Source organism: Podarcis muralis, chromosome 14 (assembly GCF_964188315.1).
Source record: "Podarcis muralis chromosome 14, rPodMur119.hap1.1, whole genome shotgun sequence".
Classification (NCBI taxonomy): Eukaryota; Metazoa; Chordata; class Lepidosauria; order Squamata; family Lacertidae; genus Podarcis; species Podarcis muralis.
The window spans coordinates 51,948,760-51,974,541 of record NC_135668.1 but is presented as its reverse complement, the minus strand read 5'-3'; the positions used below and the strand labels follow the sequence as shown (position 1 = coordinate 51,974,541).

The 25,782-nt window shown below is 46.2% G+C and overlaps 1 protein-coding gene across 1 annotated transcript in view; it reads right to left on the bottom strand.

Moving 5' to 3' along the window:
- Positions 1 to 25,135, bottom strand: part of LOC114584709 (kinesin-like protein KIF19) — a 33,612-nt gene extending 8,477 nt beyond the window's left edge. The window contains exons 1-13 of the mRNA XM_077918937.1: positions 25,010 to 25,135; positions 21,884 to 21,964; positions 17,524 to 17,634; positions 15,948 to 16,035; positions 15,112 to 15,248; positions 14,086 to 14,211; positions 13,387 to 13,581; positions 12,291 to 12,443; positions 10,389 to 10,511; positions 9,600 to 9,753; positions 8,135 to 8,309; positions 5,657 to 5,846; positions 3,531 to 3,801 (exon numbers count right to left, since the gene is read on the bottom strand). Of these exons, the coding sequence (XP_077775063.1) occupies positions 3,531 to 3,801; positions 5,657 to 5,846; positions 8,135 to 8,309; positions 9,600 to 9,753; positions 10,389 to 10,511; positions 12,291 to 12,443; positions 13,387 to 13,581; positions 14,086 to 14,211; positions 15,112 to 15,248; positions 15,948 to 16,035; positions 17,524 to 17,634; positions 21,884 to 21,964; positions 25,010 to 25,135 (1,930 nt within the window). The remainder of the gene's footprint in view (positions 1 to 3,530; positions 3,802 to 5,656; positions 5,847 to 8,134; positions 8,310 to 9,599; positions 9,754 to 10,388; positions 10,512 to 12,290; positions 12,444 to 13,386; positions 13,582 to 14,085; positions 14,212 to 15,111; positions 15,249 to 15,947; positions 16,036 to 17,523; positions 17,635 to 21,883; positions 21,965 to 25,009) is intronic.
- Between the last annotated feature and the right edge of the window lie 647 nt (positions 25,136 to 25,782).

Sequence of the window (25,782 nt, the reverse complement as noted above, 5' to 3'; positions counted from 1 at the left end):
AAGCCAGGATTGACGTTCCACCCCCACCCTGCTTAGGTGGCGAGCCGATTTGGGCTCGCCCGCAGAGGCTGATGGACCCTGATAGATTCCGTCAAGCCTTGCGGGACCTTTCTCCCCCTGGCGACTCATTGACTGAGCTTGTTGAGGGCTGGAATACCCAGCTCCTGGCAGCCATCAATGAGATCGCACCTAAGCGCCCTCTGCGACCCCGCAGAAACCGGGCTCCCTGGTTTACCGAGGAGCTCCGGAAAATGAAGCGGGACCTCAGACGGCTAGAGCGAGTATGGCGGCGTGCCCGTGACGGAGCTTCAAGAACATCTTATAGGGTTTTTATGAAAACCTACGAGATGGCTGTGAAGGCCGCTAAGAAGTCCTACTTCTCGGCCTCCATTGCATCCGCTAGCTCTCGCCCGGCACAATTATTTAGTATAATTCGGTCTTTAACGTCCCTCGAAGGACAGCCAAATTTAAATAACAATTTGACACACAGCTGTGAGGCATTTGCGAGCTTTTTTGCGGAGAAGGTCTTGTTGCTCCGCCATGACCTCCCTGCCAATTTGGATACAATAAAGGAACTGGAGGCCCCTCGACTGTCCTCGGGTCCAGTATTGGACCACTTTGACCGGATATCCCCAGCCGATGTGGACAGACTCCTCCGAGCTGGAAAGCCCACCACCTGTCCTCTTGACCCGTGCCCGTCTTGGCTGATTAGAGTGTGTCCAGACGAGGTGCGGGCTCTCCTGGGGGATATCATCAATTTGTCCCTTGGCACGGGGACATTCCCAGGGGAACTGAAGGAGGCAGTGGTGCGCCCGCTCTTAAAGAAAACATCATTAGATCCTTTAGATCTATCCAATTACCGCCCGGTTTCGAATCTTCCGTTCCTGGGTAAGGTGATTGAGAGAGCGGTTGCTGAACAGCTTGGTGGGTTTCTGGATGAAACATCGGCTCTGGATCCATTCCAGTCCGGCTTCCGCGCTGGTCATGGGACCGAGACGGCTCTGGTTGCCCTAACAGATGATCTTCGTAGACAGCTGGATCGAGGCGGGTCGGGGCTGCTGATTCTTCTAGACTTGTCAGCAGCTTTTGACATGGTCGATCACGAACTTCTGGACCACCGCCTTGCCGACGTGGGGATCCAGGGCACAGTCCTTCAATGGCTGCGCTCGTTTCTCTCTGGTCGGGGACAGAGGGTGGCGCTTGGGGGGGAATTGTCATCGCGCCACTCCTTGGTGTGTGGAGTGCCTCAGGGTGCGATTCTCTTCCCGATGCTTTTTAACATCTTTATGCGCCCCCTCGCCCAGCTTGTCCGGAGTTTTGGGCTGGGCTGCCATCAGTATGCTGATGACACCCAACTCTATCTGCTGATGGATAGCCATCCTGACTCGGCCCCAGACACACTGATCAGATGTTTGGAAGCTGTGGCTGGATGGTTACGTGGGAGCCGGTTGAAGTTAAATCCTTCGAAGACAGAGGTCCTCTGGCTGGGACGGGATGATATGGGAATGAGGGGGCAACTCCCATCTCTTGCGGGGGTGCAATTAGTGCCAGCACCGTCCGTTAAGAGTTTGGGTGTAATCTTCGATACCTCCCTCTCCATGGAGGCGCAGATTGCAGCTATTACAAAGGCGGCATTTTTTCATCTCTGCCAAGCTAAGCAGTTGGCTCCTTACCTCTCTCGCCCTGACCTAGCTACTGTGATCCACGCGACGGTCACCTCCAGACTGGATTATTGTAACTCGCTCTACGTGGGGCTGCCCTTGAGACTGACCCAAAAACTCCAGCGGGTGCAGAATGCCGCAGCGAGACTCCTTACGGGGTCTTCGCTTAGAGATCACATTCATCCGGTGCTATACCAGTTGCACTGGCTCCCGGTGGAGTACAGGATCAGGTTTAAGGTGCTGGTTTTAACCTTCAAAGCCCTATACGGCCTAGGGCCCTCGTACCTACGGGACCGCCTCTCCTGGTATGCCCCACAGAGGAACTTACGGTCTTCAAACAAAAACACCTTGAAGGTCCCAGGCCACAGAGAGGTTAGGCTGGCCTCAACTAGAGCCAGGGCCTTTTCGGCTGCGGCTCCAACCTGGTGGAATGCTCTGTCACAAGAGACAAGGGCCCTGCAGGACTTGACATCTTTCCATAGGGCCTGCAAGACAGAGTTGTTCCGCCAGGCATTTGGTTAGGGCACAGCCTGACTCCCTCCTTTGGCAACCTTTACAAAACTTTATGGCTGCCATCAATCTTGATTTTAATTAATTTTTATAATGTTTTTATAATGTCGCACTATTTGGTGTTGTTAGCCGCCCTGAGCCTGGCTTCGGCTGGGGAGGGCGGGATATAAATAAAATTTATTATTATTATTATTATTATTATTATTATTATTATTATTATTATTAGCAATTTAGCGGCTTAGCGGCTATTAAAGGCTTAGCGGCTAAGCTGTTAAAAGGCCATTAACGGCTTAGCGGCTTAGAAAAAGGGGGGGAAGCGGGGGGGGGATGGCAAGACTCGCAAGATGTTTTCGTCTTGCGAAGCAAGCCCATAGGGAAATTCGTCTTGCGAAGCGCCTCCGAAACGGAAAACCCTTTCGTCTAGCGGGTTTTCCGTCTTGCGAGGCATTCGTCTTGCGGGGCACCACTGTATCTCATTGGGTCCTTCCAGAGGGGAGGCTTAATACTGCAGACACATGAGGTATCACAAATGGACTATTGGCAACATTTTCTTTCTTTCTTTCTTAAAAAAAAATTATTTATGCTTTACAGGTTTATACATTTCATTAATTTTAAAATCATTTTAACATTTCAAAACTCGACTTCCTTCCCCCTCTTTCTGTAGTTCCTAAAAATTATTTTCAATATCTTCTGCACATCCAAATTCACTTAATTTGCTCATTTATTTATCTACTTTAAATAAATAAAACTCTTATTCTGGGGATTATCAAACTGATTTTTGATTTTTATTGTTATTCATGTTTTTATACTGTGTTTTATGCTGCTTTTATACTTAAGTGTTTTAAAGTGTTTTGAATTTGTTGTTAGCCGCCCTGAGCCCGGTTTTTGAACCGGGAAGGGCGGGGTATAAATTAATAATAATAATAATAATAATAATAATAATAATAATAATAATAATAATAACAACAACTTCAGGTTATTACAATGATCCTGCCAATGTTCTTATCTGTTTACAATTGATCTGTAAATATTTAATAAACCATTTCCATTCTTTTATCAAAAAAGTTTGTTAAAACACACAGAGGTTGGAGGGCCACCTGTCAGGGAGGCTTTGAGATTTCTGCATTGCAGAGGGCTGGACTAGATGTCACTAGGGGTCCCTTCCAACTCTACAGTTCCGTGGTTCTATGGCACCCCAGGACTGCCCACAACCTCTGTAAAACACAACAGAGACCAGGGCTGGGCAAGTGCCTCCTCCTTGTGTGGTCTTTCCTAGAAACCTCTGTGTTTGGTGTGCCTGGAATCTGGTCCGACAGGTAAGGGCCCCGCCCACTTTGGCCTCTGGCCCCGCCCACTCACCCCTTATCAGCTGCTGCTGCTGCTGGATTATCTCTTGGCAGAGGCGCCTGTGCTGCTGGTGGCTGTGGATGACCAAGTCCTTCTGGCACAGCAGGGTCTCCTTGCGTAAGGCGCTGGCTTGCAGCTCGGTCTTGCCGACTTCCAGCTCGTGGGCTTTGCAAAGGAGCCTCAGGACTTCCCTCTGGTCCTCACTGGTGATTTGCTCAGGCAGCAGCTTCTCCATCTGCAAAACCTTCTTTTTGGCATTTGCCAGGCGCTGCTCCAGGTCGGCCTAAATTAGGAAGGGGAGAGGTGCCGAGGAAGACAAAATTAACGGACTACGCAGAATTGGATAAAATGACAGGAAGGATTCGAAACCTGCGGGACCAGAGATTTACAGAAGATTGGAAGCAATATAAGAACTGTTTGAAGAGCAACTGCAATCAACAAATTACACTAGTAGGACTACAAGAAGTTTTGTAAGGGGAAATATATGAAATATTGCAAAGAAGAGAGACATGAGTTATGAGATTTAAACGTAATTAGTGAAAGTAAGAAATGTATATTAAGTGAAAAGATTGGAAAATTTTCAGATGTGATTTATGGTAGTCAAAAAATTGTATAAGATATAAAAGCACGTTTAATAATTGTTGAAAATGTTATGTTAAAAAACTAATAAAAAAGTAAAAAAGGGGGGGGAAAGGAAGGGGATAGGTGACCCCCCCCCCCGCCATGAGTCAGGCTCCTAAATAAGCCCACATAAGAAGAGCCTGCGGGATCAGGCCAGCGACCCATTTATTTTATTATTAGTAGTAGTAGTAATATTGATTAAACTTATTAGTCACTTGTGACCAGAAGACCTCCAAGTGACTTACAGCAAAGAAAAATATACAATACTGTATATAATACTAAGGGGGAAAGGGGGGGATCATATAATACGTTGACATTTCATATAATATGGCATTTATGGAAAAACAAAAAGAACATACTAGCTGTATAAATAATAGCAAACAACATTAAGAATACTCAAGAAGCAAAGCAATACTCTGACCCTCTAATTAGCAACTAAACGAAACCTCAGCCAGCATCAGCATCATCATTACTACCATTATTATTATTGCTATTATTAAAATTTGCATCCCGTCTCATACCTGCAGATCTCAGGGCAGTTCACAACACAAAATCACACACACATATATATATATATGTGTGTGTGTGTGTGTGTGTGTGTGTGTGTGTGTTATGTTTCCAAGGGGTTGCTCGAGAGCAAGCAGGCAAATATCTGTGAAGCATTGGCTTTGCTGCTAAAATAAACTTTATCTGTCCGGAGCGCCACTTTCCTGTGGCTGTCTCAATCGCTGGCAGAATCCGTGAGTGGGCGGTTCCTAAACTTTCCCCAGCAAAGCAGCTTCTTGACGCCCAGTCTGTGCCTCCCCTCTCTGCGCAAATGCTTTCTGCGCAAAGAGTGTGTGGGCAGCGGAGGACCCCTTCCCTCCCCACTTCTCCCAGGCAAGGAGTCCTGGGACCGCCTCGCCACTTCCGACTCCTGCACCTCCTCTCCACTGGAGGTGCGTTTACTCTCCTCCGTTGAAGAGGAGCTACTTCCCACGATCCATGGAGGCTCTCTCTCTCTCCCTCCTGAACTGATGGCAGTTCCCTGACAATATATATACAAAAACAGAAAATACCTAAGAAAACCAAAAGCAACCCAATAACGCCTCCCCCCCTTCCAAAACACATGTAAAAGGGTTATGAAGCACCTGTCCCGAAACTCCCAACATTCAGCCGCGTAGTGTCTAGAGAGCAGGATTGGGACCTGGGAGAAACCAGGATTCAAATTCCCACTTGGTCATGAAGCTCACTGGGTGACCTTGGGCCAGGCATGAGCTCTCTCTCAGCTCAGTCTACCTCACAGGGTTGCTGTGCGAATTAAACGAGGAGCGGGACACCGTATATGGCAAAGCAGAACTTCCAAGGTCTAAGCGTGGCCTCTGGCACAGTGAGGTTCCAGGAGAATCCCTAATTAAAAGGCTCATTTCCAGACATGCATATCTTTTAAAAAATAAAATATTGTTTTTCAGCCTCAGGTCTGGCCCATCATGAGACAACAACAACACGGCTTTCATAGAGGGATGCAGTGTAGTTACCTTCAAGACAGCTGTTTTCCGCTGCTCAGATAAGAGCGTGCTGATCTCCTCCTTGGCTACCAGGACTTCGTGAGGCTCTGGCGAATCTTCTTCTCGCTCTGCCTCCTCCTCCATGGCTTCCTCCTCTTTCGCGCCCACCTGCTGCTTGCTGGTATATCTGTCAGTCTGGTGGGCCTTTTCTTGTTCCCAGCTACAAACAAAGGACACAGTAGATTAAGGTCGTTTACACCTTGGCAAGGCCTATTAGTGTATAAAACTCTGAACAACTTGGGACCAGTTTACCTGCGGGATCGCATTGCCCCATATCTGCCCCCTTGAACGCTTCCATCTGTGGAACCGGCGCTGTTACGGGAGCTACAGAACACCAGTTCTGCGTTTGTAAGGAATCAATCTTTAAGTGTGGCAGCACCACGTAACTTTGGAACTCCCTGCCTACAGACATCAGGAGGCACTCTTTTTGGTGTTTGCCAGGAAAAAATAACATTTTTCTTTAGACAAGCCAGCTCAGACATGTTGGTGTGTGTTTTAATCCATTTTTGAGCTTATTGGTAATTTAAATTTTTAAAAATAGTTTTTAAATAGTTGTTTTCAATCACTTTTATTAATAATGTTATTGTTTTATTGTCTTTATAAACTGCTTTCAGGTTTGTTTGTTTGTTTGTTTTTTAAAAAAAATCAGTGAATTAGAAGTTTAAATAAATAAATAAATAAAGTTTTCTCCTGGCAAGATTATTATCACGACTCCCAGTAATTGGGCATCCTCCTGTATCAGAGGCTACAGTGCCCTCTAGTGTTCACCCAAGAACTTTCGCAACCCCTGGAACTGCTGTTATAAAGACAAGGTGGTAGCTGCAGGGATGTTTGCACTTTGGGAGCCAGGGATTAAATCTTGCTGCCTTCACTGTGTAACCTTGTTCCTTGCTTGGGAACGGGATCATGTAGCCAGTGCAGGATTAAACCCTGTCCTCCTACCCACTAGCTGATGTCGCCAGTGACTTCAGCTGATGTGTGTGGTCCAGGGGAAATAGCCTTGTGGATTAATTGAATCCCTTGATGGGCCAAAAACAGCCTGCAGTGCCTGGTTCAAGCAGGAGCCCTGAAGCTGCCCTTCCATAGTGAGCACCTGGGAAGCAAAGGTGAGCAAGCATGCCGCTCACCAATTCCCAGTCTTGCCCACTAACCTTGAGACTGTATTTCCATCAAATTATTACCTACTATATATTAAAGAAAGAGGGGCGCGGGTGGCGCTGTGGTCTAGGAGCCTAGGGTTTGCCGATCAGAAGGTCAGCGGTTTGAATCCCCGCAACAGGGTGAGCTCCCGTTGCTTGGTCCCTGCTCCTGCCAACCTAGCAGTTCGAAAGCACATCGAAGTGCAAGTAGATAAATAGGTACCACTCCAGTGGAAGGAAACGGTGTTTCCATGCGCTGCTCTGGTTCGCCAGAAGCGGCTTAGTCATGCTGGCCACATGACCCGGAAGCTGTACGCCAGCTCCCTCGGCCAATAAAGTGAGATGAGCGCCGCAAACCAAGGGTCGGCCACGACTGGACCTAATGGTCAGGGGTCCCTTTACCTTTTTATATATTAAGGAAAGCTTTCTGTTTCCCAGTTTGCTGGGCATTTGGACATTGCTTCCGATATCTTAACCACATTTTGCATGACATTTCCTGAGATGAGGGAGCAGGTTTTTTGCCCATGTTTGGATACCACTGGGTGCCATTTCGAATCAAGACGTTGGACCGCAGCTTTCAAAACCACAATGAATTTAACCACCTGCGCTGATTTTTTAAAAATTATTTTTTTGGCTCCTCGGAATTCCTGAACAACGCCAGGCATGAGCCTGCTAGTAGTAACAGTTTCTATATTTGCCCCTGAATAAATAAAAAATTGTCTAGTAGCACCTTAGAGACCAACTAAGTTTGTTCTGGGTGTAAGCTTTCGTGTGCATGCATCTGAAGAAGTGTGCATGCACACGAAAGCTTATACCCAGAACAAACTTAGTTGGTCTCTAATAATAATAATTTATTATTTATACCCCGCCAAACTGGCTGGGTTTCCACAGCCACTCTGGGCAGCTTCCACCAAATATTAAAAACAATACAGCATCAGACATTAAAAACTTCCCTAAACAGTTGTCTTTTAAAAGTAAAATAGTTGTTTATTGCCTTGACATCTGCTGGGAGGCAGATGCCACTACCAAGAAGGCCCTCTGCCTGGTGCTCTAAGGTGCTACTGGACAATTTTTTTATTTTTTTATTTCGACTGCGTCAGACCAACACAGCTACCTACCTGAATCTATATTGACATCTGTTCATATAAATTAGCACCAGCCAATTTTATGCAGATCACTCTCTCTCTCTCTCTCTGGGCAGAAGCAGGCACCCTTCTTAGGTGCATTGTTAATACCACCCAGTTCTTTTCACCTTAGAGGACCCCCCCCCCCAAAAAAAGCACAGTTGCCCATCAGTCCCTCAGCTCACTCAGCAATCATTAGCAGATGCCTGGAGGTGTCGACATGCAGCTCCATGTCTGTCTTCTCCAGCTCCATCAGGCTGCGTCTCATGTCCATCTGCTCCTTGAAAGCCCCGACCAGCTGTTCCCGCAACTTGTTCATCTGCTGACGGCTGTACTCTTCGGGGTCATGGGGAGCCTCCGCTGTGGGAAAACAAGAGCACAGGCACTTTCCCACCTCTGCTTCCATCATCCTTTTCTTTTTTAAGAGTGTTTCTAGCACCCAGGGCAGAGAGGAGGAAGCCCCAAGCCTTCCAGATTTTGCTGCCCTACGACTCCTGTCATTCCTGGACCTTGGCCATTGGCCAAACACAAGTGTCCCTGAGACTCTGGAAAGGTCAGTGGGGACCCCATGTCCTCCTGCACTGCTCCTTCTACTGACACCTGTGCTAAACCTTTATCAAGCCCCTCTTACGAAACCTGCCAGGAGGATCAAAAACGTCTTATGTTCCTTTTAATCCTTGCAGATCAAAGAGCATCTATCACTCTCAGCGTGGGCATGTACTGTGCTGAAGCAGGCAAAATCTGCCAGGACCCGAAATCATGGAATTTCTCTCTTTGGAGTTGGTGACAGGACAACAACTTTTTAAAAAATTGGTGCCTGTTTTATTTCACTCATTAGCTGGGATTCCTGCCTTGTAGGGGTCGGACAAGATGATCCTTTGGGTTCCTTCCAACTCCACAATTCTATGATTCTATGCTACATTTAGTTGTTTTATTTTATTATTATTTTTCCCTATTATAGACACATCTGCTTCTTATTCTTTTCTTAATCGGGCTCATTGCCTCACCCGTAGTTTTATAAATCATTTAATGTGTCCACACAAATAGAAGTTATAAATATTGCAGCTGTTGTATAAGGGATTATTATGATGACTGGGATGTAACCGAAATCATGAAGATTTTGGAACGCAGAAATAAAGAAAATAATCAAACCATCAATTCCAGCATGTGAGGGCCCCACCTTATCTAAATTATATAATTTGGTATTTGAATGATTGATGTTATTGATTGCATTATAAATTGGTATTGTTATAATGAGGCTATTATTGGATTATAATTGAAAATTAATAAAATTATTGTCACAAAATGCTGGTCATTGAACATGACAATAAATGTTTGGTTTGGTTTGATCACTGGCCACATGGTCTAGGGCTGTTGGGAGTTGGAATCCGAGAACAATCTGTAAGACCAGTGAAAGAGCCAAGGGTGTGAGGGAGATTGCCACAACCCATCCATGTTGGACGTACAACTCTCATCATTCCTGACCACTGCTGCCTGGTACTGATGGGAGGTGGAGTCTGATAACATCTGGAGTGCCACAGTTTTCCCCACCCCAGGCTTAGGGTGCCATTCTGGGCGTCCTAGAAGCAAGCCCTACTGGACGGAGCAAGACATTGAAGAGGACAACCCAACCACCTCCATCTCCTCTGCCTTGGACATCTTTGACCCCAGGACTGAGAAGGTGCTTCTCCCTCTCTTGATTTTCCAGCTTCGCCTTCAAGCATTCGATCTGCCGGCGCAGGTCCGAAATGATGCTGGTGTATTGCGCAATGTGGTATGAGACGTTGAGGAGGTTGCGCTTCACCTGCCGGGGCAGAGAACACCTGGTGATGCATCCAGTTTTAACAACAACAACAATAATATATTATTTGTACCCCGCCCATCTGGCTGGACTTCCCCAGCCACTCTGGGCGGCTTCCAACAAGGATTAAAAATACACTAAATTGTCACACATTACAAACTTCCCTGAACAGGGCTGCATTCAGATGTCTTCTAAATGTCAGATAGTTATTTATCTCTTTGACATCTGATGGGAGGGTGTTCCACAGGGTGAGCGCCACTACCGAGAAGGCCCTTTGCCTGGTTCCCTGTAGCTTTGATTCTCGCAATGAGGGAACCAACAGAAGGCCCTCAGAGCTGGACCTCAGTGTCCGGGCAAAATGATAAGAGTGGAGACGCTCCTTCAGGTCTACTGGACCAAGGCCATTTAGGGCTTTAAAGGTCAACACCAACACTTTGAATTGTGCTCAGAAACGTACTGGGAGCCAATGTAGACGCTAATCATGTCATTTGGATGTAATTTTGGATGTGTTGCCGACACTCTTATCTTCTGGGTGAAGGTGGGGCATTTTATTTTGTGTGCGCATGGCGTTGCAATGTGTTGTAAGAATCTAATAATAAATAGTTTTTAAAAGCAGGAAGCAGAACAGAGCGCCTTACCCTAGTTTTGATGTTTTTTGCTCGATAGGCGTAGATCAAGGTGGTCCGAGATTCTTCAAAGGAGGTGCTGGCCGGGCTGACGTGAGCAATCATCACCGTTCTGCTGTTACCTCCCAGCGAGTCCTACATGGGTGACATTTCCATTTATAGCTGGCTAGTAATGACTGGCCAAGCTCAGCCCTCTGAAAGCAGTGCTGTTAAAGACTCTCATATATATAAGCAATAATCTGCTACATTCCTGAAGTATTCCTGGTATGCCCCGCGGAGGACCTTAGGGTCCACAAATGACAACATTTTGGAGGTCCCAGGTCGCAAGGTGGTTAGATTGGTCTCAACTAGGGCCAGGGCCTTTTCAGTACTGGCCCCGACTTGGTGGAACGCTCTGTCACAAGAGACTAGGGATCTGTGGGACTTGTGAGGTGCCTCCGTCGCCTGGATTCATTATGCCACTGGCTCTCAAAGGGTGTGGCAGGAGAGGATGGAGACTGTGGTGGGGAGATTCAAGGACAATCAAAGAAACATTTAAGTGCAGTACAGTACAGTATCCAATTTTTTTTTGTTATTTGCGGAATACTCAAAGATATTCAATATATCTTTTCTGACAAATATGAAACATCGGGAAAGAGAAAAGCTTATTTGTGTTGATGAGGAGATCAGAGTTTGTTTGTCTCAAATCAGACCTAACATAAATGAGATCACACAGCAAAAGCAAGCTCTCATTGAGCCTGTACACATACTTCAGGTACCTATGTAACAGGCTTGTTTATAATTATATTTGGATAAATGAAGTCTTTAATAAAGGAAGTCAAACATGAGTCTGACCAAACATGAATCTGACCAAACATGAGTCTGACCAAACTGCGGGAGGCAGTGGAAGACAGGAGTGCCTGGCGTGCTCTGGTCCATGGGGTCACGAAGAGGCAGACACGACTAAACGACTAAACAACAACAAAGGAAGTCTTTTATTTGATTGTTTGTATTGTTGAATGTTATGCTCACTGTATGTTATGTTCATGTTTATGTTATGTTATGTTGTAAATAAAATTCCAATAAAAAATGCGCTGTGGGTAAAACCTCAGCACCTAGGACTTGCCGATCGCATGGTCGGCGGTTCGAATCCCCACGGCGGGGTGCGCTCCCGTTGTTCGGTCCCAGCGCCTGCCAACCTAGCAGTTCGAAAGCACCCCCGGGTGCAAGTAGATAAATAGGGACCGCTTACTGGCGGGAAGGTAAACGGCGTTTCCGTGTGCTGCGCTGGCTCGCCAGAGCAGTGATGTCACGCTGGCCACGTGACCCGGAAGTGTCTCCGGACAGCGCTGGCCCCCGGCCTATAGAGTGAGATGAGCGCACAACCCTAGAGTCTGGCAAGACTGGCCCGCATGGGCAGGGGTACCTTTACCATATATATATATATATATATATATATATATATATATATATATATATATGCAGGTTTTGGTGTCCTCGGGTGTCTTCCCGTGTAAAAGTTGGGGTGTCTAGGCGACGTTTCGACGAGGTCTCAGTGAGACCTCGTCGAAACGTCGCCTAGACACCCCAACTTTTACACGGGAAGACACCCGAGGACACCAAAACCTGCATTCCTGTACCCGTGAAAATCTACGAAAGCAAATATATATATATATATATATATATATATGGGGAATGATTCATGTTCTTATGCAGTAGCATTGTTTTATACTTTCTAGATGTCCCCTTACCATGTTATAAAGTAGTTGTGATCTTTGTTCTAAATCAAGCACTGCTAAGAGTTGCTTTTCGTCCTCCAATGTATTTTTTACCAATAGAAAATTCAGCGTGGGGCAAGCGGATTTTTATTCCGAAAGCCTGGCCCAGAGAAAGAAGTTTGAGAACAGACTTTCTAATTCCCCAAAGCGGCAGTACCTTCAGCAAACGGGTGAGTTTGCTGTCTCGGAAGTTGACGTACTGGTTCCGACTGGCCCCCTTTTCACTCAGCGCATTGATGCAGTTTCCCAAGGCGAGCAGCGACCGATTGATATGGGCCCCCTCCTTCATTCGCTTGCCCCGGTTCTGCGTCTGTGAAGGATGCAGCGGGTCAATTGTTTTCAATGGGGAAAAGAAGGGATTTTCAGATAGCTCAGCCAGCAGAGCACGAGACTCTCAATCTCAGGGTAGTGAGTTCGAGCCCCACGTTGAGCAAAAGAGTCCTGCCTTTCAGGGGGGTTAGACTAGATGAGCCTCGGGGTCCCTTCTGACCCTATATTTCAATGACTTCTAGGCCAGAAGCAGAGTCATTGCAGTTGGGAGGTGAACAGATTGGGGGGTGGGGGGAGGTTGAAATAAGAAATTTAAGGTCTTATATATATAATAAATGTTCATAAATGTACCAAACAAACACGTACATAAATATATGAACCACATTTCTGAAGCAGCACAGGAAAACAGCCTGGAAACCATTTTGACTCCCACACTGACCAAATGATTTCTCTGCAAGATCAAGGAAAATGGAAAAGCCTCCCCATTGCCTTTTCATTCACAAATCCTGTCTTAAGGGTATGTCTGTGTATGAATGGGGTGAGCCTGTGACCTGGCTCAGGAACTAAGTATTTATCGTTACAAAAGACTGGCCAGGGTATCCAATCAGGTAAGCATTAACAGGTAACCTGCCAAAGAGGAGGTAAATAATGCACTCAGATTTCTGTTGTAGACCACCCCTTTCTGTGATGTATGTATGATGTTTCTGGGGGTGGGCTTGGACTCCAGGGCTGGCAATTTAACTTGTCTATATAAGGGTGGGCACACCTGTGTTCTGGGTCCTCCTCCTTCTCCTGTGTGTGAAGGGGGCACCCTGTTGCAACAGTTCAATAAAGATCAGGCTTACGAGCTGCTTTGCTTCTCAATATTCTCTGGTTGGCCTCCGACCAATGGGGAACCTGCAAAGGGCTCTTGTGTCCCCCATAAGCGAATAAGGGCAGGTTTTTGTTTATTACAAGGTAGAGGAGGGAACAGTCAAGGTCACCTGGGCTGCTCTCTCCGACCCGGCCAGGTCCACCATGAAAAGCCTTCCCACCCTCACTTCCTCGTTGATGTCCTTCACCCGACTCGTCTGCTTCACCAGCACTTGCAGGACCGCGTGGGAACGCGAAGAGGTCTTATTCGCTGCCGTAGGCTCCTGAGTCCGTTCCTTGTTCCCTTTCATCAACAGCTGCATGATCTAGCAAAAGCCATATGAGTGGGGAGATGGAGGACCAGGATCAGCCATGGATCAGGTCAGGAACTTGTGCGACCATGTTTCTGTGCACATGTCGTTGCAATGTGTGGTAAGAAAGGGGGGGGGGGTCATAGTTCTTAGGAGATTCCTATTCCACCACCCACCCTGGGCTACAATTCCCAGAATTCCCTGTGGAGAGGGTGTAGTGGTTCAGAGCGGTGGACTCGTAATCTGGTGAACCGGGTTTGATTCCCCGCTCCTCCACATCCAGCTGCTGGGTGACCTTGGGTGAGTCACACTTCTCTGAAGTCTCTCAGCCCCGCTCACCTCACAGAGTGTTTGTTGTGGGGGAGGAAGGGAAAGGAGATTGTGAGCCGCTTTGAGACTCCTGAAGGGGAGTGATAAAGCGGGATATCAAATCCAAACTCTCCTTCTTCTTCTTCAGTCACTCTGGGAATTGTAGCTCTAGCATTCTTCCCTTCCACACTGAAGGCCAGTCCAATTTACCTCCTGTGCATTAGTGGTGGAGACTTCCGTTATCCCTGCAATCTGAATGCTCCCCTTGGAGTCCTCTCTCAGCTCGAGAAATCCCGAAGACGGGTTCAGAAGGTCTCGGATGACTTCGTTATAAATCTTCGAAAAGGGAAAGGAAGGGCAACAAAGGAGAGAGATGGGTTTAGGGCAGAGAGACTGGTTCCAATGGCCAGCTGCCTGGGGAGGAAGTCTCTCCAGTCCTGTAGCCTTGGGGGCTCACTGCACGAGGCAGCTGGGGGTCCCCACTTGCAGCCTAGGTGGGCACAGGGGTGACCTGCAATGCATCCCTGGTGGTGTCGCTGAGAAGGGCTGGAGACCATTTGGATTTTCCATCCATAAGTGATGCCACTTAGAATATAGGAAGCTTATACTGAGTCAGACCACTGGCTCATCTAACTCAGTACAGTCATACTTTGGGTTGCGAACATGATCCGTGTGGGAGGCACGTTTGCAACCCGCAGCGTTCGCAACCTGCAATGCCGCATCTGCGCACGCGCGTGACGGAATTCAGTGCTTCTGCGCATGATGTCATTTGGCGCTTCTGCGCATGCGCAAGCGCCGAAGCCCAGAATTAACCCATTCCGGTACTTCCAGGCTCAGCGCAGTCCGCAACCCGAAAACCCGCAACTCGCAGCGTTCGCAACCCGAGGTATGACTGTATTGTCTATGCCAGGCTTCCTCAACCTCAGCCCTCCAGATGTTTTTGGCCTACAACTCCCATGATCCCTAGCTAGCAGGACCAGTGGTCAGGGATGATGGGAACTGTAGTCTCAAAACATCTGGAGGGCCGAGGTTGAGGCTACTGACTGGTAGTCTTTCTCCTAGATTTCATGCAGGAATCTCTTTGAGATGCTGGGGGTGGAACCTGGGACCTTCTGCAAGTGGGGCAGATGAGCCACAGCCCCTCATTGGCCAGCAGGTGTCTCCACCCTGAGAAGTCACTTTGAGCCACTTCTGCCTCAGATCCACCTCTGATGGCTCACAGCCCAGCCATCTCACCTCCAGGTACGACATGCAGACGGAATAATCCATGTCCCCACTGGTGGCTTCTATAGCTCTGAAGAGGTCGTTGAGGGTGCGGATATAAATGCCGGGTTCAGAATCTGTCCCCAGCATAGTGTAGGTTTTCCCAGCACCTGGTTGAAAACACAGGGGAGGGGGGGTAAGAAAGTCAAACATTTGGAAATGACTCTAATTCCCAACTTGCAAGTCTTTGATGCAGCCCACAACCTGAGAGGCTCAATCCACTTCTCAAAATAAGTCTCTAGCATTTAGGCACCCAAACAACTTGGAACCCAAACACTACAAACCCAGAAGTACGGTAAGTATTCTGGTTTGCGAACTTTTTTCGGAAGCCAAACATGCTCAGTTCTGAGTGTTACACTTCTGATTTGAGTGCCACACTCCAGTTTGAGTGTTTTTAACCACGTACCTTCTTCTTGTTCTCATTTGTGCTGCTAACAACAGTATATCAGGTTTGTTGCCTTTTATGAAATATCATCATTTTTAATATTTCAAATATTCTTTCCACCTGAGCACAATTTACGATAGTCATTGTTTTCTTATCGTTTCCATTTTTCTGCATAGTCTGGGGCTCTTCTGTGTTCTTGTTCTAAATCAGCTGTTTGGTTAGTTCTTAGATTTTCTTTCCAGTTGAGAGGCTTTCTGTATTAATTCTCCTCTCAAACCTCCTTTAGACTCTTCCCATATAACAGCTGGATCTTATCAGGGTTATGACTAAATGGGGGGTGGAAGAATACCTTGCAATCTTTTAGCCATTGCCCAACCATGCCCACCTCTGACACCAGCATCACGTATCTCACCCTCCACTTTACCTGTAGGGCCATATGCAAAAATGGTAGTGTTGTAGCCAGAAATGATTCCTTCGACGAGATTTTTTGTTGTGGACAGGTACACCTCCTCCTAGGAACAATAAGGAGCAGCAGATCAAGCTTTCAGATCGAGCTTAATGCAGAGGAGGGGAATCTGTGGATCTTCAGATGATGATGGACTCCAACTCCCATCATTCTGTGTGCTGGGAACTGGAGTCCAGTAAAACCAGAATACCAAGTGGGTCGCAAGATGGGAGGAAGATTCTAGGACCCTGCCAGAGCCCCCACACCTGCTCCCCAAAGCCCTAGGAAGGGGGGCGGGGATACGAAATTATACAACCTGGCCTAACAGGGCACACTTCAGATCAGCACATATATCTGTAGAACAAACCTGTAGAACGAACAGGCAAGGAAAATATGACCTCATTCATTCCCCAAGGAGACCTCCAGCTCTCAACTCTGCTTCAGGCTTAGAATTTGGTAATGCCGTCCCCAGTGAGTTAGACAGAAGATTCAGGATGAATACAAACAGATCATGTCTTCCTAAGTGAAACTTCTCAGAGCAAATGTACAAGGGAGGTGGAGGTAGAGAGATCCTTCCCCACAAATATCTCTGTTTTAAAATTAGAATTCAGAAAGCTACATTTCACAGAAACATAGAACTGCAGAGAGTCCAACTTCCTGCAATGCTTCTAACATGTTTGCTTGCTTGCTTGCTTGCTTATTGTTTCATAAAATTTATACACTGCTTGGTTGTGGGGGGGGGGGACAACAACCCTCAGGTTCATTCACAAAAAGTTAAAACAATAACATCAAGCAAAAAATACCAAAATATTATAAAACATACAAAAAGTTTAACTAAAGCAGGTTAAAGTTCACCTCATGCATTTTTAATCCTTTGGCTTGGCTTGTCTAAACAAGAGTGTTATTTATCAGGCACCAAAAACAAATGCAGTGAAGGAACCTGCAGGGAGTTCCAGAGTGTAGCTGCTGAAGCAGCACAGATTTGTTTTAGATCAATAGACACAGTGCAGGATTTCCCAGCAGGCAGACTAGGCACGTGCTCAGGACACCAGCAAAACAGGGACACACATGCACAAAGGTTTTTTATTATTATTAAAAATAACTGGGCAATTTATATTTCAAACGAAAGCATCAATGGAGTCATCTTAGGAAGGATCAGAAGTTTGTTAGATTTCCTAACACTGCTCTCCACACTCCTCCCCAACTTCTCTGTTCCCTTTCTATTACTTATACCCGTTTAAACGGGGGGAGGGGGTGTTCCCACTAATGTAGATTGGATTCCTGTCATATGTTGCGCATCACTTATGTGCATGTATGTTTCAGCACACATTAAGTTTTGTGCCATTTCAAAAAAGAAAATTTCATTTGACGGTTTGGCATTTTGCTTTGAATTACGGTACATACGGTCACCGCCACCCATAATCATTTCAGTGCTCTGGGCCTCTAAATCAGATTTTATACCTTGCCCTCTGCCTTCGGTGGCAAAACGCCTTTGTCCCGGCCCTGCCTATGGCATCCAGGTTGCTTAAGAGATGGGTGGGAAATCTAATTTTACCTGGGTTGCCCTGTGGCAAAACACCATGTCAAAGATGAATGCCTTCTCCCGGGACCTGTTAGCTCGCAAAACGTCATCTGGGTCTTCCATTGGATCCATCAAAACCACCATCTGTTATGGAGAAATGGATTCACACCTTGAGTTTGGGCAAGTATAGTGATGGTGCCAGCTTAGAGCCAAGCCAGCTGTTAACTTCAAAGCACTGAATCTGGCGCTCCCAGGATAGGGCTGGACACAGGCTAAGTCTCCAGTGTAGAACCAACCCCTTTTGTTGCCATATGCCTATTAATGTTTATGAAAAGCCGTCTTCACCAATCTGATAGGAGGTGCTATCCAAAACTTATCAAGGACATCAAGTTGGTGAAGACTGGCAAAAAGCAATAGCTTGCCCGAACAGTCACAGCCATTTACCACATTTCCAGTTTAAGTGCCTAATACCTGGTGGTGGTGCGGATTAAACCACATGACCTGGAAGCTGTACGCCGGCTCCCTCGGCCAATAAAGCGAGATGAGCGCCACAACCCCCAGAGTCGTCCGCGACTGGACCTAATTGTCAGGCGTCCCTTTACCTTTACCTTTACCCTTGGGTGGAATTAGTAGCTTGGTACTGGGTTCAAAATGTTTCCATGAAAGAAGTATGCATTGTGAACCCCAAAGAGGTACTTTTTGCATATTACTCCCCTTTAGAATGGACACCTTGTCCTAAAGAGGTAAGAAATGGTTGCAAAATCTTAAAAGCTGGAGCACTGCTTAGAAGAATTGGGGTGCAGAGCCATGACACAAATGCGCATAAAAGTTGCACGTGCTAATTTATACAGTGGTGCCTCGCAAGACGAAATTAATTCGTTCCGCGAGTTTTGTCGTCTTGCGATTTTTTTCGTCTTGCGAAGCACGGTGTCGGGAAAGTTTTGGAAAAGCTTAAAAAATCACCAAAGTCTTCAAAAACCTCAAAAAAGGCTACCACACCGCGTTCTATGAGTTGCTCCTCGAAGTCAAGTCGTAACTGTATTAACGGTGTTAAGAAAAAGGAAACAAACTTGCAAGACGTTTCCGTCTTGCGAAGCAAGCCCATAGGGAAAATCGTCATGCGAAGCAGCTCAAAAAACAAAAAACCCTTTCGTCTAGCGAGTTTTTTGTCTTGCGAGGCATTCGTCTTGCGAGGTACCACTGTATAGCTGCACATTTAGTCAGCTTTCAGGGGGTGGAACACACAGGATCCTTGTCAAGGCTTACTCTTAGCTATTGAGTACTGTTGAAAACAAAGTAAAAAAGGGGGGTTTGGGGGGGAGGTCAAGAGATGAAGGCCTGATGCAAAAAATCCTTCAAAGAACCCTATCTCAGTGTCTTCATAATGCAATGTGTGAAGGATTAAATGCTTTAAACAAGGGTGCTTGGAATCATAATACTGCAAGCAACCCCATTCTCAGGGATTCGGTTTCCTTTGAATGAAGGTCACAGGAGACTGCAGTGCCTTTAGGATATATGGTTTTATTTACACATATATACAACCTGAGCATAGGATGGAGGGGGCCTCACAGCATTAACACTGCAACTGATCTCGCCTCCCCATTAAGTTTCCAGGGAATTCTGGGACATGTCTTTGTCTCCCCAGCTTTTAGCCAGCTCACTCAGACAGCAACCCCAACTTGGGCTATTGTTCTTCACTTTAGGGTGATGTGGCATCCGGCCAGGTAAGAAAAGGCCCACACATTTGTCTCTGTGGCAAGATTTTTAGACATGTAAATCACAGGCCAGCCAAAACCATTCCATTTACAAAGGAACTGGTTTGGTGGGTTTCCTCTTATGGGTTCTGTCACACATACAGAGGACCACGGGTGTGGAAGGGACACATAATATCATTCAGACTGACCCCCGCTTCCCAGATTCTTAATAATTCAGTTAGGGATCTCCTAACAACTTTACACACACCCTTTACAAACGGCCTCGGTCCTGTAACCCGAGGTACCACTGTAGTACCTGAAGGAGCATCTCCACCCCCATCGTTCTGCCCGGACACTGAGGTCCAGTGCCGAGGGCCTTCTGGCGGGTCCCTCGCTGCAAGAAGCAAAGCTACAGGGAACCAGGCAGAGGGCCTTCTCGGTAGTGGCACCCGCCCTGTGGAACGCCCTCCCACCAGATGTCAAGGAAATAAGCAGCTATCTGACTTTTAGAAGACATCTAAAGGCAGCCCTGTTTAGGGAAGTTTTAATGTATGATGTCTTTTCATGTTTTTAATATTCTGTTGTGAGCTGCTCAGAGTAGCTGGGGAAACTCAGTCAGATGGGTGGGGTATAAATAAAATAAATAAATAAATAAATAAATAAATAAAAAATAAAATAATAATAATTTTCAGGATTCTTTGGAGGGAGCCATGACTCTTGACGTCTTTAAAATGCAAGGCGTGAACGTGACCTTGGTTCCATGCATAGTTGAAAATAGAAGTTTGATTTCTTAAATGGAAAGTTAAAGAGCAGGCCTCGCTTCTCTGGGATTCTTCTGGGAGTAAATTTTCCCCACTTGTATACCGGAACAACGCTGAAGGAAAAATATATTCCTTTCTCTCCGCTGAAAAAACATCAGAAGAAGCCACATTCAGCCTCAAGGGACTGCTTCACGGAACCATTTGCCCCAATGCTCCAGAGAAAGTTTGGCAGCAACTTGGATAAATGCACAATTAGGGAATTGTTTGCAATAGATTAGAAACTATATGCCCTTCTAAAACAGAAACAAATTAGAGCACAGATGCCAAGCAGCGATGAAAACATGGGAAGAAACAAGACAGCCGCCACCAAATTATTTATTCATTTCATTTATATCCCACTTTTTCTCCAAAGAGCCAAGATGGCATACATTTAATCCTCATTTAATCCCCAAAACAACCCTGAGAGATTAGGCTGTGAGGCAGCGACTAGCCCTAAGTCATGGCTGAGTGGGGGATTTGAACTCCCACATCCTAGTCCAACACTCTTAACTAGTACACCACACTGGCTCTGAATATCAGTACTGTGTTAGGATGTTGGTCTTGTCGCTAATCCTTTGCACAGTTAACAGCTATATGTATGTCTCAATGGGCACCAGTGGGTAGAAGACGTTTCTTCAATGGTTTTTGGTGGCTGGTGGCAACTAGCAGCAATGCATGCCTGCTAGTCTTAGTGCGGACTGAAATCAGTGTTCTCCACCTAAAACGTAGCCAGTGAAAGAGACAAAAGTATGAATGTTTGCATGTATGTGCAAGGTTCAAGGGGTATTCTGTGCATGCATTGAGGGACCAATAGTGTTTGAAAGACTAACACTGAATTTCCATCGGTTCCTCCAAAATTAATTTAACAGACATAACAGGAACATTCTGCAACAACCACTCCCTGGATTTTGTACCATCTGGGACTTAGCTGGTGTTGATTTTGGGGCAGATGATGCTGATCATTTATTGATGATAATTCATCTTTGACTTAAGGCTGCTTTTATTGTATCTTTTAATATTGTATTTTGCATTGTGTATTCTGGGTTGTGAGTTACATTGTGTTGCTATCTTGGAAGAAGGGCAGGGTGGAGAAAGGATGCAATAAATAATAAACGGAGGAACACACATACACACACAACATGACTTTACTGGAGGCATATGAATTCCTGCATATGAAATTCTGCAACCAGAAAATTGCAATCTGGGTTTGCAAATATGCATGCATTTTGCTCGTTTTTTCTAAATGCGATGTTCTTAAAAGAGAGCGTTGTGGTTAGTGTTGGACTGGGACTGGGGAGGGCCAGGTTCAAATCTCAACTCAATTAAGAAGCTGCCTTTGCGTCCTTGGGCCAGTCACTTCTGCTTAGCTTTAGCTACTTCACTGGGTAAAAAAATTGGAGGGGAGGGTGGCTGTATATCTTGCCCTGATCTTCTTGGATAAAGATTGGGATACAAATTTAATAAGCAAAATATTCTTCCCAGCCCTATCTGGAAATGCCAGGAATTGAATCTGGGGCTATTATTCAATAACATAAGAGTCAGGTTGGTGGATCAGGCCAAAGACCCATCTAGTACATACGGCATTCTGTTTCCATTGGTGTTCCAAACAGGGGGCATTTTCATCTCTATTCAGAGATGTCATGCCAAACGGGTGCTCTGCCACTGGGCTATGGTTCCTCCCAGTGGCGTAGCGTGGGTTGTCAGCATCCGGGGCAAGGCAAGTAATTTGCGCCCCCTAACCCGTGGATTTTAGCACTCGGGCAGAGAGCTGCGAGTGCGAGCACGCGCCCCACCCCCCCCCAGATGTTGTGCCCGGTGCGGCCACACACCCCCTGCACCCCCCACGCTACGCCACTGGTTCCTTCCATCCAACCCGCAGCTACCTGCCCATCCTCTCACCTGGTCACCTAATCTGTGAGCTATAATGTTTGCTCCTTCCTCCACCTCAGCTGCGTTGATGGGACGGATCCGGAGAGCTACCTGCAGGCAGAAACAAGAATTGGGTTTCCTGTAACACACGAACTGTCAAGTTACTCAGGCTAGCAGACTAAATAAAAGGAAACCCTCAATTTGAGGACTGTGCATCATCATCATTATATTATTATTATTATTAACTAACTAATTAAGTTTATACATCACCCTTTATCCGAAGATCTCGGGGCAGTTCACAAGATAAAAATACAGGATAAAATCAGAAATAGTCAGAGCAAAAAACCCCAAAATAACTCCCCCTCCCACAATCACATTTAAAAGGCCATGGAAGCTTAATCAGCCAAAAGCTTGGTTGAAGAGGAACATTTAACACATATGCAGTGTTAAAAGGCATTAGCCATAAATAATTCTGCACAGTCCTGTTTACTTAGAGGTGGAGCTTGTATGATTGAAAGCTTTCTTGTTGGGGGGAAAAGAGATCCTGCACAAAGCAAACTAGTGTATCCGGGCAAAGAACAGACCAGTAACTTTTCCCTTGACTCGTCAGCATGAAGGGGATTTTAATTGTATGGCACAGGATTCCATCATGTGAGCCCCTTTAAAGTGAAATGTTCACAGTCCAGGCAGTATTACCACTTCTGTGAAGGTAAAATACTAAGGAAAATGGAGCAGGAAAATGAGTGTTTTTCAAAGTAAGGTGTTTTGAGCAATACAAATATCCAAACAATAACACGATGGCAAGCCACTCTTGTGCATATCTGGACTGTTTTGAGCACCACACTTTTAGGGTTGCCATACAGAATTTCCCACATGTCCGGGATTTAACTGGTGAAAATAGCGTATGGGGCGAAATATGGCAACCCTACACACTTTCAATGGCATGCAGTACATTCAGTGCCAGTTTTATGGTCTGCATCTTGCTCTTCTCCTATTGCACAATTTCCCCCTGTACTAATTTTGCGCTGGTGTAAATATGTGTGGTTGGTGGTGCCACATTTTGGAAAGAGAAACAGTCTGGATGTAGAGAGCGACTGTGCAAACCCACCCAAGTTTGTCTGAAGTCGCTAGAAATTCATCACTACTACAGAGACTGGCCTTAACTTTACTTCTATGCTTCTCTCTCCCTTATTGGATCTAATAAATCTTTGCAAAATCCAGAGGGTTGGAAGGGAAGAAAATGTGAAAAACAGTGGACATGTTCAGGTCAGGGAATTGACTTTAGCTCTTAGCTGGATTGTCATCAAGTTGGGAATATGCCAGAGATTGGCCCTGGAGCTGCAAGCGCCGTTCCTACAGGGAACAGATCAATTTTCACAACAACAAGCCTTGATTAGCTGTTGCTTCATGAGAAGAGGCCTTGAGAGCTAGAGTTTCTTTGAGGGCTGTTTACCCTGCTCCTTTGTGCAATACCCCAAACTGCCAGGGCATTCAGATGAAATGGCACATAACCAGGAAATCCTACCACCTTTCGGGTTTTTCTTTTTAATACCTCAAGTATGAAACAAATATTTTTGAATGATAGCAGAGTTTGATGGACTCTTTCAAGCAACCCCTATCCCAGCAATGTGAGAAATTGCACTTTACAATGGATTTATTATTTAAACGTGTTTGCATACACCTGCATATAATAAACATCAGGATCACACATGTATTAACTATCCCTGGGATATGTAAAGTGGTGTGGCTGTATCTGAGCATGAGGGAAGTGCTTGTCCTCTCTGCAGAAGGATCTCTTGAGTTTGGGGACAGGGCAGATCTCCCAATCCTATGAGCTCTAGAAGAGCTGTTGGTCAGTGGTAGAGAATGTTGGTATACCAGCAGATGATCCCAGGTCCAGTCCCCGGAATCACCAAGCAGGGCTGGGAATTTGCTTGAGTCCCTAGAGAGCTGCTGCCAGGCAGTGTAAGGAATGCTGAGCAAGATGGACCAAGGTAGCTTCTTACAAGACCAAAACACCTGGAGAGAGCCAGTGTGGTGTACTAGTTAAGGATGTTGGATTAGGACCTAGGAAACAGGGTTCAAATCCCCACCTGGGCACAAAACTCACCAGGCATGACCGTAGGTCAGTCACAGCCTCTCAGCCTAACCTACCTCACAGGGTTGCTGTGAAGATAAAATGGGGAGAAAGAGAACCATGTCCTCCACTTTGGAGTCATTTTGGACTCACAGCTGTCCATGGAGGTGCAGGTCAATTCTGTATCCAGGGCAGCTGTCTAACAACTCCACCTGGTACGCAGGCTGAGACCCTCCTTGCCCGCAGACTGTCTCGCCAGAGTGGTGCATGCTCTAGTTATCTCCCGCTTGGACTACTGCAATGCGCTCTACGTGGGGCTACCTTTGAAGGTGACCCGGAAACTACAACTAATCCAGAATGCGGCAGCTAGACTGGTGACTGGGGGCGGCTGCTGAGACCACATAACACCGGTCTTGAAAGACCTACATTGGCTCCCAGTATGTTTCCGAGCACAATTCAAAGTGTTGCTGTTGACCTTGAAAGTCCTAAATGGCTTCGGCCCAGTATACCTGAAGGCGCATCTCCACCCCCATTGTTCTGCCCAGACCCTGAGGTCCAGCTCCAAGGACCTTCTGGCAGTTTCCTCCCTGTGAGAATTGAGGTTACAGGGAACCAGGCAGAGGGCCTTCTCGGTAGTGGCGCCCGCCCTGTGGAACACCCTCCCATCAGATGTCAAAGCGATAAACAACTACCTGACATTCAGAAGACATCTTAAGACAGCCCTGTTCAGGGAAGTTTTTAATGTGTGACATTTTAGTGTATTTTTGGTCTCTGTGGAAGCCGCCCAGAGTGGCTGGGGAAACCCAGCCAGATGGGCGGGGTACAAATAATAGATGATGATGATTCTATGGAGGAGAAAACATGGAATATAAATGCAACAAATAGGAGTCTGCTCTCAAACCAATCGAAGATTTATCAGTTCCCTCTCTTTCACCCAAAGAATTGTACACCACTTATTTACATACATTTAGATTACGTCTGACTCAGTGTAAGGCAGCTACTTAAATTCCTTTTTTTTTTCTAGAGAGATCTAAAGGGGCTGAAGAGCTGCAAAAGCTGCTGTTGCTGCCAAGACTCACCACCAACTGCTCCTCTGCCCTCAAATCCTTCATGGTAGCTGAGCTGGGGGTGTTTGTAGCCATAGCAGAGCCCCTGGCAACCCTCCTCTCTGCAGGGCTGGGCGATCTGGGTGATGAGATACCCATCGCATCAACCAAAGAGACTCACTCAGAGCAACTCACAAAGGCAGTCGCTCTGCTGGCTTGGCACAGCTTAGGGCTGCCAGGTGAAAAAGCTACCATTTCCCCACGGGTAGCAGGTGGTGACATCAGTGGAGTGGAGGGAGTAGAAACAGAAGGTGCACACAGCTGCCGGAGTGAGAAGCAGCAGCCGGCAGAGATTGTGATTCACAATTGCATTCCATTCTTCCATTTGAATTCAGGGTGATATACACAACCACCCTATGCAAAAAGGTTCAATTAGAAGAATGCAACTTCATGGAACACTATGTTTACATCAAAATGTGTCATTTCCCCCCAAATCCACTGGTGACAAATATGCTTAGTCAGAAGTCTTGAGTATATAAAACTGGTGCTCAGAAAGCAAAATGGGAAACTAAGGTTATTACTTCTCCCAAATCACATCACAGGAGTGAATTGGGGCCTTGAGTTCCTGCATGTTTTTGTCAAGTTAGGCAGCTCATTTAGGTGGCAATGCATACCATTAAAAGCTACCAGATTTTGGGTGGGGTGGGGGAGATGACTTTGGGTCACCTCTTAGGTCATTTACAACCTTATTTCTTCCATGGAAATCAATCTTCCATAAAGCTATCCAAAGGCTTATTAACAAACCT